This window comes from Mizuhopecten yessoensis, unplaced genomic scaffold (genome assembly GCF_002113885.1).
Source record: "Mizuhopecten yessoensis strain PY_sf001 unplaced genomic scaffold, ASM211388v2 scaffold716295, whole genome shotgun sequence".
Classification (NCBI taxonomy): domain Eukaryota; kingdom Metazoa; phylum Mollusca; class Bivalvia; order Pectinida; family Pectinidae; genus Mizuhopecten; species Mizuhopecten yessoensis.
Window position 1 is genome coordinate 135,592 of NW_018480045.1, and position 18,912 is coordinate 154,503.

The 18,912-nt window shown below is 37.3% G+C and overlaps 1 protein-coding gene across 2 annotated transcripts; it reads left to right on the forward strand.

Annotated features, from left to right (window-relative positions):
* Positions 1 to 9,062: 9,062 nt before the first annotated feature.
* Positions 9,063 to 18,620, forward strand: LOC110442757 (perlucin-like protein). 2 transcript variants are annotated; one of them, XM_021486510.1, is made up of 5 exons: positions 9,063 to 9,462; positions 10,464 to 10,558; positions 10,978 to 11,071; positions 12,181 to 12,404; positions 17,609 to 18,620. In XM_021486510.1, the coding sequence occupies exons 1-5, from the start codon at positions 9,180 to 9,182 to the stop codon at positions 17,705 to 17,707; spliced, it is 795 nt and encodes a 264-aa protein (XP_021342185.1). In that variant the 5' UTR covers positions 9,063 to 9,179; the 3' UTR covers positions 17,708 to 18,620. The 2 variants fall into 2 exon arrangements, with proteins under 2 accessions (XP_021342185.1, XP_021342186.1); XM_021486511.1 differs by having other exon boundaries at positions 12,181 to 12,401; positions 17,607 to 18,620.
* Positions 18,621 to 18,912: the final 292 nt, after the last annotated feature.

Sequence of the window (18,912 nt, forward strand, 5' to 3'; positions counted from 1 at the left end):
ATATTGCTGTACACGAATCTCGCAGGCTATTAAATTGTAAAAACAATTGTTTGGTTTATGTTATTATTGCTAAATAGATACGAAATGATTTATGTACGGATGAGGAACGAAGGAGAACATAAATGAATTTCGTTTCGTTTGTAGTGTAGTTCTTAAATTCGTGCTACAGGTGTAGTGTATCACTTCGCACGTGCATTTAGTGTGTATTAGCATTCGACGAGATCGTTCACAGCAGTACGGACGTGTATTTATTTTTTATTTTTTATATATAACAATATATATATGTATGTATATATACATATATATATTATAAGGTAATAATTCATTGAGCTTTAATAGATACTGTAGAGTGGGTCGAAGGGGGTAATTTCATTTGGTATGTACTTTGCTAATTGTAACTTTTGTATTTGTAGAAGTCACGGTTGGTTGAGATATATTCATATTCCAGTGACAGTGTTTTAAGTGTGGCGTTCGGGAATGTGTATTGGACTGATTGAGTGGACTCTGAAGTACATTCCTGAATTTCGTCAAGTGCGCGAATCTTGTGAAACATGATATATTGCTGTACACGAATCTCGCAGGCTATTAAATCGTAAAAACAATTGTTTGGTTTATGTTATTATTGCTAAATAGATACGAAATGATTTATGTACGGATGAGGAACGAAGGAGAACATAAATATATATATACTAGGTGTTAATAAAGCACATGGCTATCTACATTTCTTGTTCTTATTAACCCTTACATATTTTACTTTGTTTTCCAATGTATACTTTAAAATACTCATAAATAATACTATCTGACGTCTTTCTACTTCTGTCTTAAATCATAATACAAATATTTTTTAATTTCTATTAACATCAATCGATATCAATATGACAAGGTATACCTATTCATCAGAAGCGTCATATTCGACCAGTGAACTACCCCTACTACTGGTCATACCGACCCTGTTTAACACGGCCATGTACTGGACAGCTGGTCTCGGAGGTGTGGTCGGTTACTTCGTCTATTGTAGTATCGGCATCCTTAACTGTCTTCTGATACAGGTGAGTTTAGCATCATATAGTGTATAACAGCTCTTTTTGGGGTGATATATAAATTAAAATAGAAATTGATTAGCCTGTCTGATGTTTGTCTTAAAAGCCCTGTCAAATATATACATTTCCATAAATGAAAATACGAAAATAATTATATGTTTGAGTAAATTTGAACAACAAATGTATCACATTCTCGACACACAAGTAAAAAAAACCATGACATTAAAGTCTACAAAAAAAGCCATCAACAGGTATTAAGGTGGAAACTCAACTCAGGAACTGATCAAACACAAAAAAAAGGAAAAGGCAACACCAGGAACGAGTGAGACACCTAACTGGGAAAGCGTTTCCATCATCACGTTAGTGTGAAATCTTTAAAGCTACCTAGTAATTAACGAAACAATTGTTTCTGTATGCTATTGACATGTTACGCATTAAGATATATGAAATACCTAAGTTAATCATGTTTAGCATATCAAGAAATTGAAAAGGAAGCGTTACAATATCTATTCTGTAAATTTCCAATATGATTGTCTTTTGTTAAAGGAGTATACCCAATTTGGTCACTGTGTATATTACAAACTGTAGCACCATCTAAATAGAAACTTAAATAGGCATACAACTAAATATAATCGTTCATCAGGCATACAGATTTTGCTAGAGGATTTATAAATCAACGGGATATATACAAATATAAATAGAGACGTTCGGCTTTGAACACTGGCAATGAAAGCCAATGCTAATGTCCAATATACCTGTAGATATTATACAACTGTTCTAGAGTCAGATATATTCCTATAGCAACGTCCGCATGGTATAACAGATAGTTCGAAATACTCTAACAGATAGGAAGATACACTGAAACAGTTAAAGGTGATGTCTACATATTTCAGACTTATCGATTGAATTCTATTATTTGATATTACAGAGTGCGGCAAGTGTCATAGGAATAAGTTTCGTCAATACAAACCTCACCATACGGCTATTGGAATTTTGTCTTCTAGGTGGCACATTGATAGGTAAGATTCAGTTATTAATAACGTGTCAAACCACAAGCCATAATAAACATTAATCAGGAGTGTACTTTTCCCCGTTATTATGTTTGTCGATTATTGCAGCATTATGAACGACTTGTTTAAATGATCATACAATAGTGTTATTAAGCAATCTTTACTTACAATAAGACTTACCCATTACGACCTTAGCCTTTGACCTTTGGTATTCACAACCAGGACAACAGACCAGGCACTTTTAACTAAAATGAGATTGTGTCCTCTGTCCTTATAAAGTAGATGATGCAATACAGAAAATGTCTTTGTTTATCTCTGAAACATTGTTTTCTTGTGAAAGCCTATTAAGTACAGTGATGATTGCTATACACACATTAAAAAATGTGACGATTTCTTCAAAATCAGGTGCGTACAGCTTTTATATCAGGATATAATTTTCGTAGGCACCCATTTGTGGTTAAATATTAACATAGAATTTTACCTACTGACTGGTCAAAACCTTTGAAAATTTACAGCTTTTGTTGCAATAATGTTTTTGTATTGGATATATGGTCAAACCACGTACTTCTCAAATGAGCGATTCAATAAGCATCGCAAGAATCACCGCAAATTGCATAAACATGGTCATTCTAAAGAAGATGTATCGAACCAGATAATATCGAAGTCTTTCATTATATTAAACATCATTAGTATGCGTACATTTTGTTTCAGCCTTTCAGCCGTTACCTCGAATTCTTATTGTTTCTCAAGATGTTTAATTGTTACTTTGTACTTTCCGCACATTGCACAACCCTTACGGCCAAGACGTAGACCTTCACATGTGCTAGACTTATACTAGGCCTACTTTTTTCTCATCTGATCCCTCTCTAAAGTTTATTGATATTGAATAGTAAATTATTACCACCATATTTTCTAAAGGAAATAGTCGTGTGCACTTAATAGATTAATCCCTAACAATTAAGTCAAATTCAAAAATGTCTCAAACATTTAGCTGGCCGTACTTGTTTTGACTTACTGTAATCGATTACTAAACTGTTAAGGTGCAGACACCCTTATGGGTGTGTTACATTCATTTCTACATATGTGTCGAAGTCGTCAAAATATGTTCATTGTAAGTTGTAAGAATGCTTTCGTTATTTTATCATTATTGGGGCAAATGTTTGAATATACCTTTTTTCTGTGTTGCTTTAACATTATTTTCCATAAAGAATAATAAGGTTTACCGTTTAAATTTGAGATATTTAATAAAACAATATCATAGACGCTTCACGGAATATATGCCTGATAAGTAATCTAAGCATGTGTAAATTTGTGTATTATATAACATCCTATAACTGTCCTGTTTTGTCTGCTATTGTATGTTACAGGAGGTGTTTACAATACACATCCTCCGACATGGCTGAGGTGGAGTAAATACATTTTAATCCTCCACTACCCTTACCCAGCAACAGTGTCCTATCTTTTGAACGATATGGATCCACTTTGGTGAGTCAGTCAAACAGTAAAACTTCCTAGACGTCTGAATGTTCTAGTTGGTGCCTGTAATTAAGTTTGAGGTCGATGGTTTGCCTGAAGTCTGTAGTTAAGATTGCTATTGTGGTTGTTGAACTGATACATTTTATCGGTGAAAATATTTGTCTTTTTATCTCATAATGATAACATTTAACTCACATACCCCCTGTCATTGTATTGTTTTTTTTGATAGCATTTATACTTTTCTTCCATAATTTTCAATCAAATAATTTGGAATATATAACATCACATTTCAGGTGTAATCAGACGAGTGTGACGATGTACCCACGATGCCGTGCTAATACCACTGTTGTCCTGACGTCACGTGACATACTGGATAGTGTTGGGATAGACCTTCCCATATACTGTTATATAGGAACCATTGTTTTGGTCACGTGCTTACTTCACGTGTTAGGCTACTCTGTACTAAGATGGAAACGAAATATGGTTTGAATTCATCGGATAGACCTGCAACCTTTACAATTGCAGAAGGTATCTGATTGGGCAATCGAACAGTTAAGTCTGTGCTCTAAGTCCATCTTCTAAAAAAGATAGCTATGCAAATAGCTGAACGACTTTTCTAGAAATAAAATGTGATGAGAAATTGTTCAGGATGATCTCGTGGCATGTTCAATAGCACACATTATAAATATTTAGAAAAAAGGAAAAACATTGGTCATTATCGTGAATTAGTGACGTCATTACATCGTTCCTGTGACGTTATAATGAGTAATAAAATACATGTTATATTTAATCAACTATAGTTCTGTTATAACTCTTAAAAAGCACTGATAAGCTGTTTAGAAAATAAGTTCTAAGTTCAATTATATACATACATGAAGCTAATAAAATTATACAAAAGGCCTTTTAAACATGACGTTGCATGTACAATTATTTTGTTGATTCCAGATTTACTAATGATTACGTGAAAAAAACCCAAGAAAAATCAATCTTAAACAACTGATATAGCAAAGATTTATGCAGACAGGTATTTTTTCAAGCTAGCGGAATCTCTTTTCCGAGTATGATGTTCCACTTAACGTTTGGACATTTTATCCAATCATGATCTACTCTTGGACAAATGTCTTATCACAATTACCTATTAGCTATGTCTTCAACTATCTAAAGTATGCTGTACGCCATGGAGAGAGAGCTTATAAAGGCAAAGCCTGTTCCTCAATCCTTTTGTTTAATCAATAAAATGTATTTGAAATGAAATAATTTACTCTTGGACAAATGTCTTATCACAATTACCTCTTAGCCATGTCTTCAACTATCTAAAGTATGCTGGAAGCCACGGAGAGAGCTTATAAAGGCAAAGCCTGTTGCTCAATCCTTTTTTTGAATCAATAAAATATATTTGAAATGAAATAATTTACTCTTGGACAAATATCTTATCACAATTACCTCTTAGCCATGTCCTCAACTATCTAAAGTATGCTGGAAGCCACGGAGGGAGCATATATAGCCAAAGCCTGTTGCTCAATCCTTATGTTTAATCAATAAAATATATTTGAAATGAAATAATTTATTCTTGGACAAATGTATTATCACAATTACCTATTAGCTATGTCTTCAACTATCTGAAATATGCTGGAAGCCATGGAGAAAGCTTATATAGGCGAAGCCTGTTGCTCAATCCTTTTTTGGAATCAATAAAATATATTTGAAATGAAATAATTTACTCTTGGACAAATGTCTTACCACAATTACCTCTTAGCTACCTCAACTAGCACAATTGCAACATGATTATGTTGCGCTAGTGTGATAACAACAAGAAACGCATTCATTTCGTTATAGTAACATAGTGATTTCTTCCCTTTATATGCAAATGATAACATACCCTAACACTTAAATGTTATAAGGGCTTACCTTTCTGTTTAGATTTTTGGTAAATGATCGCCGAAATTCTATTTCCAACTTCTATAATATGCGATATTATTTATGCATAATGAATATTAGTTATGATTTAAATAATATTTCCAAATGTAATTGACGATATTATCAGTGGGTCATGTAAATTACACAGTGTTAAGCTGATATATAAACTTGGACAACAAATATAAGTGGGTGCATATTGATCAGGTCTTGTCTTATCATTTAAAAAAAAACCTCTTCTTTTCTTCAAAATGTTTTATACGATAATAAGTTTGATGCTCAGCCATAACGTTGTGGGGGAAAAAGGACAGGTATAGTGTCCGTCGCTACACACACTCAGTTAAGGATCATCATGAATTTTAATAAAGAGCCGAAAAATTAAGGTGGCGCACACTGAGCCTTCGATATTTCTATGACATATTCCAGGGGTGCAGAGAGCGTAAGCGAGCGTAACCCTTAGAGGATGATAAAAATGTATCGGAAACATTGCTTCCAACATTACTTTAGCTCTATCTAAGGATCATCATGAATTTTGATAAAAAGCCGAAAAATTCAATAGATTTTTCTATGACATATTCCAGGGGTGCAGAGAGCATAAGCGAGCGTAACCCTTAGATCATCGAGGATGGTAATGATGAAGACCCTTCCAAAGATAATGACGTTAAGGATCCCCACAAAGAAAAATGATAATGCATCGAAAACTTTTCTTCTAACATTACCATAGCTTTATAAATCATTTCTGTAAAGAAAACCATACCTTACAGAACTTTTATGAAAAGATAAAGGGTTGGATTAAAACATAATGTTGTTCTAACTGTAAGACTGCAGCTTAGTAAGACCAGGATTCAACATGGTCTACAGTTGTTGTCTTCGAAACGAAAAATATAAGGGGAGGTTTTCGTTTGTCCAAAAACCTGAAGTGACGTGCGTTCTTAAGTGTTTTGCCGGCAATTGGACATGAACCCTTAAGGAATTGTAGGTTGAGAGAACGTTATCAGCTGAAGTGCTTAAAAATTCGTGTCATCATACAACTACTTTAGTTTTTTATCATTGAAGGAACACACGAAGTTTTGTGCGTAATCAATGAAGCTTCTTCCTTTATTTCGTCTAGATATATATATTTCAACTAGTTTGTTTTCACTTTTCTCCGCAATTAACCCTACCGATTTGCAAGAATATTAACAGTACGCAAGATACATGAATACAGTTAATATGCGGTTGACATAAATTTTATACCTATTTTCTAGCGATGACTCAATGAACCTTAGACATAAAACTAATTAACAGAAGAAAAGAAAAAAATTCAGTTAAAAAGCATATCTATAAAAATAAAATAAAACTCTTTTTCAACTATTGAAATGTATTGGACATGGGGCTTGTGTAATATTTTGATTCATAAAAAGTAAGAATTTCAACTTGAATTTATCGACTAATTTCATTTACAAACATCATATTGGTAAACTGGGGCAATCTTTCCTGGTGCAGGATTTTTCATAAAATTCATATTTGCATGCTTTATTTATCCCGGATTACGAATACAACAACTAATTCTGTATCAACGTGGAGGCCGGAAATGACTCTTTAACGCCCATTGCCATATGATCATTGTTTTCATTCCGTCCTCTTTCCGAAAAATCATGTGTATGACGTTTCCTGCATACTTTCAAGTGATGTCAGGTGACTAAACCTGAGTGTTGAAATGACATGGGCGCAACAAGCTCTTCTTAGAAATAGTTTAAAATAGGAGAGGGGCCGGGGCAGGGACTTCATAGAGGGACAAGCGATGCAATTAGCAGCGTTTTGTTTTTGTTTTTTCTGTTTGACAATTTAGTGAATTCACCTGCGTACCAGCTACACGCCTTACTGATGCATCGTTCATGAGGCTATATTCCCCATCACCACCCCTACTCCCCGGTCCCACTCATACATTGCCAGTATACATGTTTGTGTGTGTGTGTGTTTTGTGTGACGTCACCAAAAACAAACAAAAGCTCTATACTTTACTTACGCTCTGAGACATACAGTTTACCGTACATAATTGTTTGCACATTACATTAGAGAAAAGGTCAATTTTGAAGTTTTTAGACATGAATGACATTATATTCAAAACGTTTATACATTTAAAGTAGATGAAATTGATCTGATGGTGGTATATTCTACCATATAATAATATAATAATAATAATAATAAAGGCTTTATTTTTTCTTGATAACATAATGAGCATGAAGATCATCTTACATTTTGTCAAGATACAATGTATGATAAAATGTACAATATATACATGTCATCCTTCTTCATATGACAATGTAATGTTGATGTGGCGAGATCCGCAATCTTTAGACTGTGAGTCAACCTCTGACGTTACGTTAATGTAAGTGAAAAAAATAAGAAAATATTCCCGGAGGGGGTGAAATTTCAATTTAAGAATAGATTTGAAATGATACAAGAAAAAAAGAAATAAAAAGAATAAAAAAATAGCAGAGCTGATTTCAGAAACAAAAAAAGTATTTCATGAAGTTGAAATAAAGGTTATGACGTCATACTTTTATCCTATTATAACGTCAGCACCGAGGTCAAAAGGCTGATCGGCCTTGGCGGCACTCAAAGGTATATGACGTAAAATGCATGCGGCACGCAAAGAGTTAAGGTCTGTGTTGCATTCAGTACTCAAACAAGTGTGAACTTGCAAGGTAGAAAAATGAACTTGACACATGTAATGAAATGGGCTGTAAATTAAGTAATTAATGACAATGAATTGAACCATCTTATAACATGTAAGCTAGTGGGTATCGATAGAGCGCAGCACTTTGGTCAAAAGTATATATAAGGTCAAATCTTACGATTTCGTTAACACCGTGCATTGCTTGACGGCGAACTGTGACATTGTAAATAGTGCTATAGTGATTTCCAACTAGTGGCGACCAGGTCAGTCATGGATGACAAAGAGATAGGAACGGAAGAGTGTGATCTCCCCAAAACAGACAGGGGTAACTGTTATTGCCGTATGGTTAATCTAGTATTGTTGATTCGGAAGGGAAATGTTAGCTTAGAAGATTAAATTGCTGCATGTACCTCAGTGTTATGTACAATAGGTGGTGCCTATTCATCAATAGTTGATGTTGTACATAGAAGTACTCGAGGAGAATTTATAGGGGGATAAGAGAGTAGAGTGGGAGTCTAGAGTTGAGAGTTGGAAGTTGAGGTTCTGGAATGTGGAGAAGGAGGCCAGGGAAGACCTCGGCCGGAGGGGCCAGGAATGACCCGTGTACAACACTTGGTGTGCATTAGAACTATGTATTTGATGTTATATATATAATCTGCGTGCCAGTTGATTTGCTGTCGTGTTCAAGAACTATATACCAAAGGACATTTACAAATTTTAAGAGATATCTTGCTGAGAGAGCCTTGAGTATGGTCTCTGACTGTCGGTACCACAATGCGTAGTAGTAAAACAATAAGTCCACATGTATTGTTCCATGAACTGCGTAATACACACAAGGAAATTTTGCAAGCACTTGATACCAAGTACTTGGATAAAACAATTACGAAGGAAATGGAAAGTGAAAGTGATGAGGCAATATAATGTAGTTATATAAATTGTTGATCAGCAATCGAAGCTGTTGACACTAGATATATGGAAGTGCATACGACATCCAACTCATACTGAAATTGTCAAACTAGGCCTATTTCCTATATTTGAAAACACAATTGCGAACTTCGGAAGCAAATAGCATTAACAATGAAGTGTGTGGTGTTCATGTTGTTAGTTTTAGTACAAGTGAATGTTTCTTACCAACAACATATCCTTACCGAACACAAAAGGCGCCATTGTAAGGCTCTACAGACCTCGGATATCATGGAGCATGCGCTACCCGAGATACGCCGCATCCTTCAGGCAGAAGCCGAAAACACCAGACGTCTCCTTCAGACAGAAACCGAAAACACCAGACGTCTCCTTCAGGCAGAACCCGAAAACACCAGACGTCAGCATGGGGAGTTCGTGTTTGCTTCTGCTCTAAGAGGTAATATCTCATCTTTAATTATTTAAAAGTTGTAAGTATAGAATATCACACTGTGTTTTCAGGGTTTGTCTTGAAAACATTTTTCTCATCGCGAGCCCGTGTTTTAAGTCGAGACGTTAACAAAATACCATATCTTCTAATTGACTTATAGGCTAATGTTTTTAAAAGATATTTTAAAACAGTATTAGAGCTCATTTACGCTTAAACTTATGTATTTATCCTCACTATAATTTATTTTATAATCCCAAATGGAATGCTTATGACGAACTAGGCAGAAGACCTGTTGAGTGGGTACTATTTTCGGTTCAGGACGTCCAATGGCGCAAGCAGACGATTTTTTTAATGAGAAAATGCATTCACGAATAGGAAAAATGTTCTCAGGTCGTTCTCAAACCTCTTCTTGAGTATTCTCTTACTTGCAACCCATTATAATCAATTAACCTTGCTACCGGTGAGTGGTACTTCCTCGATACCCCAAGGTTAATGCTCACTTACGCTCTCTGCACTCCTTGAATATGTCATCGCAAAATTAAAGACACAAAGACAGCTGATTGGTTGGTTTCAGGTTAATGCCTTTTCCACGGAAAAAGACAATGATTTCTGATAGGGTAAGTTGTTTTCCCTTCGATGGCACGCTGATTTTCCCCAGTGTATTGTCCTCCACTACAAAAACATAATTTGGTCCTTTGCGGCGTCGTACAAATGCTCTACAAAGCTTCTGTTTGTTTTCAAAAAGATTCATTAGTTTGGAAATATGTGAAATCAAAGTTTTACTTCCTCACAAACAATGTACTATTAAACGTGTCGCAACGTTTTAAGACCGACTGGTACCTTTATCAAGCTAACAATGTGTATGCTTATGTTTGTTGTTGGCAGTGTACTCGACGTTAAAGGAAGTCTACTTATTTATTTATTGAAGTCAATGTTATCGTAGACGTTTGACCAAAGTGTGCGATAGAAATAAGGTGTTTTATAGCTTTTCCTTTGACTTCCTATTGCAGGTTCGATCTTGGTGAGATGTGGGACTGGATGGGTATACTATGACAATAACTGTTACTGGTTTTCTCAGACAAGCAAAACGTGGGAAGAGGCAATAGTATGTCTATAATTTTATTTCAAAATTGTTCATAATGAGGATAAATTTATTTTCTGGCAAAATCACTGAAGTTTCTTCTCTCCCGAATCATTGGAAATGTTTAGGTTATCCGTTGGTGAGTAACACCCTTGACGTTATTTCATTGTTCAGTCTTATAATTATGACGTCAAGTAATAATACTTATACATTCAATTGCTATAAAATGACTTATATAATCAAAATCGAGTACAGGATAGAGGAAACTGCTACATTGTGCTTATATTATAATGTTTTAGTATACTGTCACAATTAGGTGTGTTTGTCTTACGGTCATCTTTCATATAATTGTTTACTTTCACAGTATTGACAAATTGCCAAAAACGTGAGCGTAACCCCTGGAATTTCGAGGATGTTAACTGAAATGACACGTTTTGTTCTAGGAAATATGCGAGAACAAGAACTCCTACCTAGCAGACATTCGAAGTGATGAGGAAAATCGATTTGTCAAGATGAAATTGATCAGTATCAATGAAGGTACCTGAATTAAGCATGCTGTAAACGTGCACATTTTAGCGGTAGTCTTATTTTAGTGTTTTTCGCGCTCCTATTATTGCATTAAAGCATGATTGCGCCAGTGTAAAGCGCAAAGCCTCGGGCTTTACACAATTTGAAAACCCCTCGGATGGAATGTTCTTATCTAACATCCCTTGGCATGAAAGTGTCTTTTAATCTCATACCGGGAAAAGTGTGAACACCTGTTCTGGGTAAGAGAAAGATTTGTTTTCTGCCTTGACCCCAAAGACGGGGAAAGATTATGTTAGTCAATATCATTGGTGTATGGTAGATTTAATTTGTTGAATCCTTTGTTTCACAGATTTGTCTCCCTTTTTACCCGTGCTATACCTCTACAATATTGTTCTATAATAAACTGTAATATTACAATAGTACAAAGTATAAATCACGTGTGTGTGTAATGTTTATTTGCCAAGATATAAGGCGGCACATTAATCAGACACTGCTGGTGGGGTTCTTAGTCCCCAAGGTTTGCCGTTACCTCGATGTCCACATATATCTATTTTTATTAGTAGTGGCACAGTTCATGATTACACATTTTACTTGTTATTGATTTGAAATCAAACTGTACGTCCCTCATTTTAAAATTCGTGTAAATTAGAGTTTATTGTCGTTAAAACAAATTTGAATTTCCATAGTTTTGGCCCCTAGCATCACCTATGAGTCTTGAAAGGACGAACTAGCGGTATGGTGTAGTTTAATTAGTATTTGGCATACTATATCTATAAAAAATTGTAAAGGTGCTATCATGTTTGTTTCATTCGTTCATCTTTCATTATCAAACGTAAAAGGCTTGATTGCTATATTTTTGGAAGAAATGCATGTAACATGTTTTCGCCATGTATGATTAGTTTGTTTTCAGGATATTCAATAAGGTTTATATAAAGAATGATACTTTAGGGGAAATGTATTTTTTAAACGACATTACTAGTTTTATTAACGTTGTTTAAGATACATTTGGGACAGCAAATAATCGCCTATATGCAGAAAGCAAAACAAAACAACATTTCACTGGGCCATATAGCCAATCCATTATGAATGCTAATTGTGTAAATTATTTATATTTTTAGTAATGGTATTGAATTATCATTATTACCTTGGAGGACATCTTACGGAAGGTAAATGGACCTGGAGGAGATCTGGCGAGTTTATTGGATATACTGACTGGGCACCAAAAGAACCTAACAATCACAAAGGTGTTGAAAGTTGTCTGTCGCTGCAAGGATCTTCTGCCTTTAAATGGAATGATGTGGAATGCACAGCGACGAATGTCGCTTTCATTTGCAAAAAAAAGGTATTTTTTTCCAATATTCTTGTTCCTATGCAGGAAAACGCTACATAATTCCTCTGTAGTTTGTCGTACAAACACACGTTTTATCTCCCCTTATTTTCGTTTTGGATATTACTTAATTAAGACAGAGCCAGAATACATCCGATGACCAGTAGATCAGTTTGTTAGAACGACAAAATATGAACTGAAGTCTAAGTTTCGAATCATGGTTCATCTTTGATACTCCAGGGGTTACGCTCACTTTCGTTATCTGTGTTGTGTTGTTGTACAAACGACTCGGACGCAGGCATTGTATGACATCTGTATTACATTGTAGACATACACCCAGCACATGAAGTTACCTGGAAGCCATCTTGGAGAATGCCTCATTCAAATCGAGGCTCACTATAGTCCCTATCAGAAAGCATACACTTATAACTATAGTCTGTTTCACATATGTTTATGTATAACTCCACATCACCCTTTCTGGATATTTTACAAGTAACATGAAATTATCTCATAACATTAAACTGAATATGATTAACCCATAATAAAGCTATTCAGACTATCAATATCTATGAAGATATCTTTAGACTAGTCTTTTCCAACTAAACATAAATTCAAGAGCTGCCTACTATAGTATTAAAATCTGAACAATTAACACAGTCCATTCGAGCTTATTTCACAAGTTCATCCTGTCTGGAACGACTGAAACTCTACCTGAGCGAGTGACAGTTACACCACTCCCTGACCCTATCTCACTGCTAGACCCTATATCTAGATCTGAACTTTTACCAACAGTCATTTTTGAATTAGTTCTTGACTTGGGAGACCCAGTTGGCTTTGGAGCCTTGACTGGGGAATTATGCTCAGACTGTTCAAATGGTTCATTCGCATGACTGGGAACATCTCCACATCCACTGGCTTGGGGTTTATCTGGCCTCATCGCTGGAGCTTGGACCAGCTGTCTCCTGTTCCGTCGAATCTGACCTGACGGTGTGCTGACACAGTACGAGCGATCATTCAATGATTTGGTGATTGTACCACTGCACTCTCCTCTGGGTCCTTTCACCCACACTGTTTCTCCCGGATGTAACTCTGAGCGTTGAACTGCACGATGTGATCTATCAAAGTAGAGCCTTTGAGATGTTCGATCTACCTGTTCTTTGACTCGAACATACTCGAGATCTGGCCACTTAGGAGAGAGATTTGCTGCACTCTCCGGAAGAGTTGTACGGAGTTTCCGGCCCATCAGTAGTTCAGAAGGACTGTAGCCGTTCCGTAGCGGTGTCGCACGACATGCTAGTAGGGCTAAATAAGGATCTTGAGAGCCACTTAGCAGTCGTTTCACTGTCTGTACTACTCTCTTAGCTTCCCCGTTCCCTTGAGGGTAATATGGGCTGCTGGTTGAGTGTTTGAACCCATAATCTCGCGCAAATTTCTGAAACGTTGTACTTGCGTATTGTGGACCATTGTCCGATATCAAAGTCTCTGGAATCCCATGCCGTGCGAATATTGATTTGAGATGTCCAATTATCGCTTCCGAGGTCGTGGAGCTTAACTTAGCGATCTCAGTAGCAGATAGTTGACCCCTTTCCAGTAGAACAGATCAGACCCCAATTTTTGCCAGGGTCGATCTGGGAAGTAGGAAGGCATAGGAGGTTCTGGCCTCTCCGTCCTGTGTTTTAAACACGATAGACAGTTTTTCACAACATCTTCAATTTCTCTGCTGAAACCTGGCCACCATACAGAGTTCTTAGCGCGTTCACGGCACTTAACAATCCCCTGGTGTCCCTCATTTAGTTTCTGTTGGATTTCTGCCCTCATAGACGTAGGAATAACAAGTCTACTTCCTCTCATGAGCAAACCATGACACACAGAGAGTTCTTCTCTTAACTGCCAATATGGTCTAGTAGAAACAGTTATCATGGGGTTCTCATATCCGGGCCATCCGTCTTGACAGTAGTCCATGACGATTTTACAAACACTGTCCTCCTGTAATTTTACCCGAATCTCATTTAAGCGAACTTCTGTAGCTGGAATTTCATCTACTATGGAGTCGACAAAGGCTTCGACTTCATTTTGAAATTCCTCCTCCTCTGATCCTCGCTGATCCAAGGGGGCTCTTGACAGAGCATCCGCGGTATAAAGTAATTTACCGGGCACATGTGTGATGCTGTAGTCATATCGCATAAGGCGCATCCTAAATCTCTGGACCCTTGGAGGTAACTCAGATATCGCATTGGACCCTAGCAGGGAAACCAACGGTTTGTGATCTGTTTCAATGCGATAATGTAATCCTGTGATCAAGTCTGATGACTTTTCACACATCCATGTCACCGCGAGTGCTTCTTTTTCCAACTGCGCGTACCGCTGTTCTGTTGGGCTCATAGATCGCGACGCGTATCCTATCGGCCTCCAGTCATCCTCTTTGCTGTCCTTAAGTACGACTCCACCTATACCATAGGATGATGCGTCGGCAGAAATTTTAGTAATTGCCGCGAAATCATATAATGACAATACTGGTGTGGAGCTTAGTTCATGTTTGATCATTACAAATGCATGTGACTGAGGTTTGTCCCACGTCCAAACGTTCTCCTAACCTCTATGACATTAGTAGGAGCCTCAAAGTTCACGATAGCTCTAACCTTAGCAGGGTCTGGGCGTATTCCCGTCTCATCTATGACATGTCCTACAAATGTGACTCTCTTCTGTGAGAACTCACACTTTCCACCATTTAACGTGATCCCTGCTTTCCCAACTTTCTGTAGCACTGTGTCTAATCGCTCATCATGTTCCTTCCGTGTAGCCCCAAATATCAGCACGTCGTCCATCTGACAACTACTCCTGGCACATTATCCAGTAAGTTACACATTCTCCTTTGAAAATGTTCAGGTGCCGATGAGATGCCAAAGGGTAGGCGGTTGAAACAGTACCGGCCAAATGGAGTTATGAAAGTTGTCAACAATCTGGAGGTTTGTTCTAATGGAAGCTGCCAGAATCCTGAGTTTGCATCAATTTTGGAGAAGACTTCGGCTCCGGTCAATCGGTGTAAAGTCTGTTCTACGCTTAGGAGTTGTAGGTGCTCCCTGCGAACCCATTTGTTCAGCTGTGTCAGATCCACACATATACGGACAATTCCATCTTTTTTGGGTACCACAACCAGTCCTGAGCACCAATCAGTTGGTTCCTCAACAGGGGAGATAACCCCTAGGCCCTCCATCCTAGCAAGTTCGTCCTTGACCTTGTCCTTGGTGAAGTGAGAGCAGATGGTGTGGCGTCATCGCGGAGTTTAATTGTATAATCCCCTTTTAGTTTACCAAGTCCACTGAACAGTTTTGGATATTTAACCTTAATATTCTCTGTTGACTGTACTGAAGCTAACGTTTTCACAAGATTAAGCTTTTCAATCGCTGGCCTGACCAATAATGGTTTGCTTAACGTTTTGATAACATAGATTTCTGTCTCTGCCTGAGTTCCCTTCTCAGTGGATAACACACTGGAAAATTTTCCTAACACCTTTAGGCGGTTCTGACCTGGACCTTGTAGAATCCTTGATGAGTGTTGTAATTTCTGACCCCTATGTTGAAAAACATGCTCGGGTAAAGCCGTAACATCAGCCCCAGTGTCAATCTTAAAACAGACCGGTGTACCAGTCTGTCCTGTCTGTACTACCAAGTATATGGTCTATGGCGAGTGTTCTCGAGTTTCCTCACTTTCAACAGCTCCCAGAAAGCTATTTGTGTATATTTCACCGACTGTCGTGCGACACTTCTTTGCATAGTGTCCCTTCTTATGACGTTTTCTGCATTCAGCATCCTTAGCCGGGCAACTTTCCTTCCTATGCCGGAATCCACATTTGTGACATTCTGGGTTTGACTTGGACTGAGTGTGAAATGACTTCTTGGTGTCAGACAACTTCCGGTTATCGAACGACTTCCGGTTCTCAAATGACTTCCGGTTTCCTGGCAATTTGTGCTTGGGACCCTTGCGAACTACTGCATCTCTCTGTTGCCTACCTGGCTACCACTTGATGTAGTATATCTGTCCCTTACAACTGACTGCTGCATTTTAACTGCTTCAGACTGTCGTACCTGTGTAACAGCCTTTTCCAGGGTAAGCTTGGCATCGAGCTGGAGTTTCTCCGACAAACGACTGTCACGAATACCAACAACTATACGATCTCGTATCATCTCGGATTTCAGATCTCCATACTCACAGTGTTCGACAAGTGAATATAATGCCATGATGAAATTCTCTGCAGTCTCGCCCTCATCCTGTCGTCTGTGGTTAAATTTAGCTCTTTCAAAAATCGTATTTCGTCGTGTTATGAAATATTTATCAAATGTTTCCACAACCTTGTCATAATCTTTGGAATCATCTTCAGACAATCCGAATGATTTGATGATATCCTCTGCCTCTCCTCCCATTGCATAGATAAACGTATTCATTTGGACTGGGCCTTCTTTAGCACCTAGTCCTGCCGCTATCCTGAACCGTTCAAACCGCTTCAGCCACTTGGGCCATTCATCGGGTTTAGCAAACGTAAAGCTCTCTGGGGGTTGTACCTGGTACGTGGCCATTACGACGAAATTCTTATCAGTACCTGTGTTATTATCTGTGGGTTGAGCTATAGCTAAACCACGTGGCGAGACAGCGTCTTCGAGTACCGCATGAAAATCACATTAATTTAGAGTCTATATCACTGTGGTGGTAACCTCTTACCGCTATTCCAACGAAGACCACGTTCTGACACCATGTTGTGTTGTTGTACAAACGACTCGGACGCAGGCATTGTATGACATCTGTATTACATTGTAGACATACACCCAGCAAATGTAGTTACCTGGAAGCCATCTTGGAGAATGCCTCATTCAAATCGAGGCTCACTATAGTCCCTATCAGAAAGCATACACTTATAGCTATGGTTTGTTTCACATATGTTTATGTATAACTCCACAATCTGCATCCCTGGAATATGTCATAACAAAATAGATTTCGTTTGATTCTGCTGAAACTTGGAATAATATACATCGACTCAGGTTAGGACTTTTATGAAACCTGGTAAACATGTACAATATACAAAGACAGATACCGCGCTTAAATGAGGACGTATGCGGTATATAGAATACAGAACATAATATACAATGTGCAGCAACACCGATGCTTATGTAATGTTATTGATTAATACTTGTATCGAATCTACAAAGTACCATTTTTGTTTTCAGGGTCGAACACGAAGTGTATCCTTAACGATGAAGATAAACAATACCTACCAGGACAGGAATGATCTTCAAACGCGACACGCGACTAGATATCACAGATAATAGATTTCGGGCTTTTGAACATTATAATTGATTGTTTAAATAGTATGTCTGCTTATTACATATGAAGTAACTAAAGTAGTTGTATCCATTCGAGACGATATAGCATTCCATTGATTTTTATCAAACTTCAAATATTGGTCATGCACGAGATTATCTAGAACCTGTTTGTGTTTAAGGATACTAATGTCAAGATAACATTCGTCGTTACTATTTATAGATTTTTGTATTCTCTCTAGCGGCTTCGTTTCTCCAAGGTAATGACGTTCAGGATCCCCTCTCTTAAAAAACGTTGTGCTGACTGTAAGACTGCAGCATAGTCAGACCAGGATTAAACATGGTCTACAGTTGTTGTTTTCGAAACGCAAATATATAAGGGGAGGTTTTTGTATGTACAAAAACGTGAAGTGGCGTTCTTTAGTGTTTGCCGGCAATGTGACAGGAACCCTTAAGGAAGTGTAGGTTGAGAGACAATTACAAGCTGAAGTGTTTAAAACTTCCTGTCGTCATACAACTACTGTAATTATTGTTTCCTTTACTTCGTGTATAATATACATTTCAAAATTTAACAAGTAGTTTGTTTTCATTTTTCATGAGAGATCTGTTCCCGATGTAACGTGACGTGCTTACGGATGTTTTCTAGATTTCCAACGTAAACGCTAATACATTATGAGAACCTTTAACATAACAACCGCACACATGAAGTGTTCAGTGATTGACATTATAATTGATTTCAAAATTTCTTAAACCGTAACACAAAGTAACCACTGGTACGAAAAACACAAAACGCAATTACCATTGTTATTACATAGAAATACACCGGCAGTTCAATTCCTAATCCATCTAGTACATCACGTGAGGTTAGAGTTAGATTCCCATTATCAATGCATTGCGGGTAAATGTCAGCACTGGTCTAATTTCATTACCAACAAACCTCTGGATTATAATACCATGTATTTTTCATCTCCAAACATATGGAGAACATTTTGTAAAAAGAGATTGATAAGTTACAGATAAAACAAAGCTAGAAGTGAGGTAACAGTCTACCCTTTTACTTAGATCTCAATTAAAATACATTTACATACAATAACTGATTTCACACGGTGGAATCTAATATCGAATAAACATATATTTCATGCTTCAAAGCGATTGGTATCAACACTTTTCAACCCTTAAAATGTTAAATCCACACCAGACCGTTTGAGATT

Bases quoted from the DNA above. Each gene is read 5' to 3' on its own strand.
- LOC110442757 (XM_021486510.1), top strand. From the start codon at position 9,180: ATGAAGTGTGTGGTGTTCATGTTGTTAGTTTTAGTACAAGTGAATGTT. The intron at 10,559-10,977 runs GTATGTCTATAA...GTTTTGTTCTAG, and splicing joins AAACGTGGGAAGAGGCAATA to GAAATATGCGAGAACAAGAA. The intron at 12,405-17,608 runs GTATTTTTTTCC...TTTTGTTTTCAG, and splicing joins CTTTCATTTGCAAAAAAAAG to GGTCGAACACGAAGTGTATC.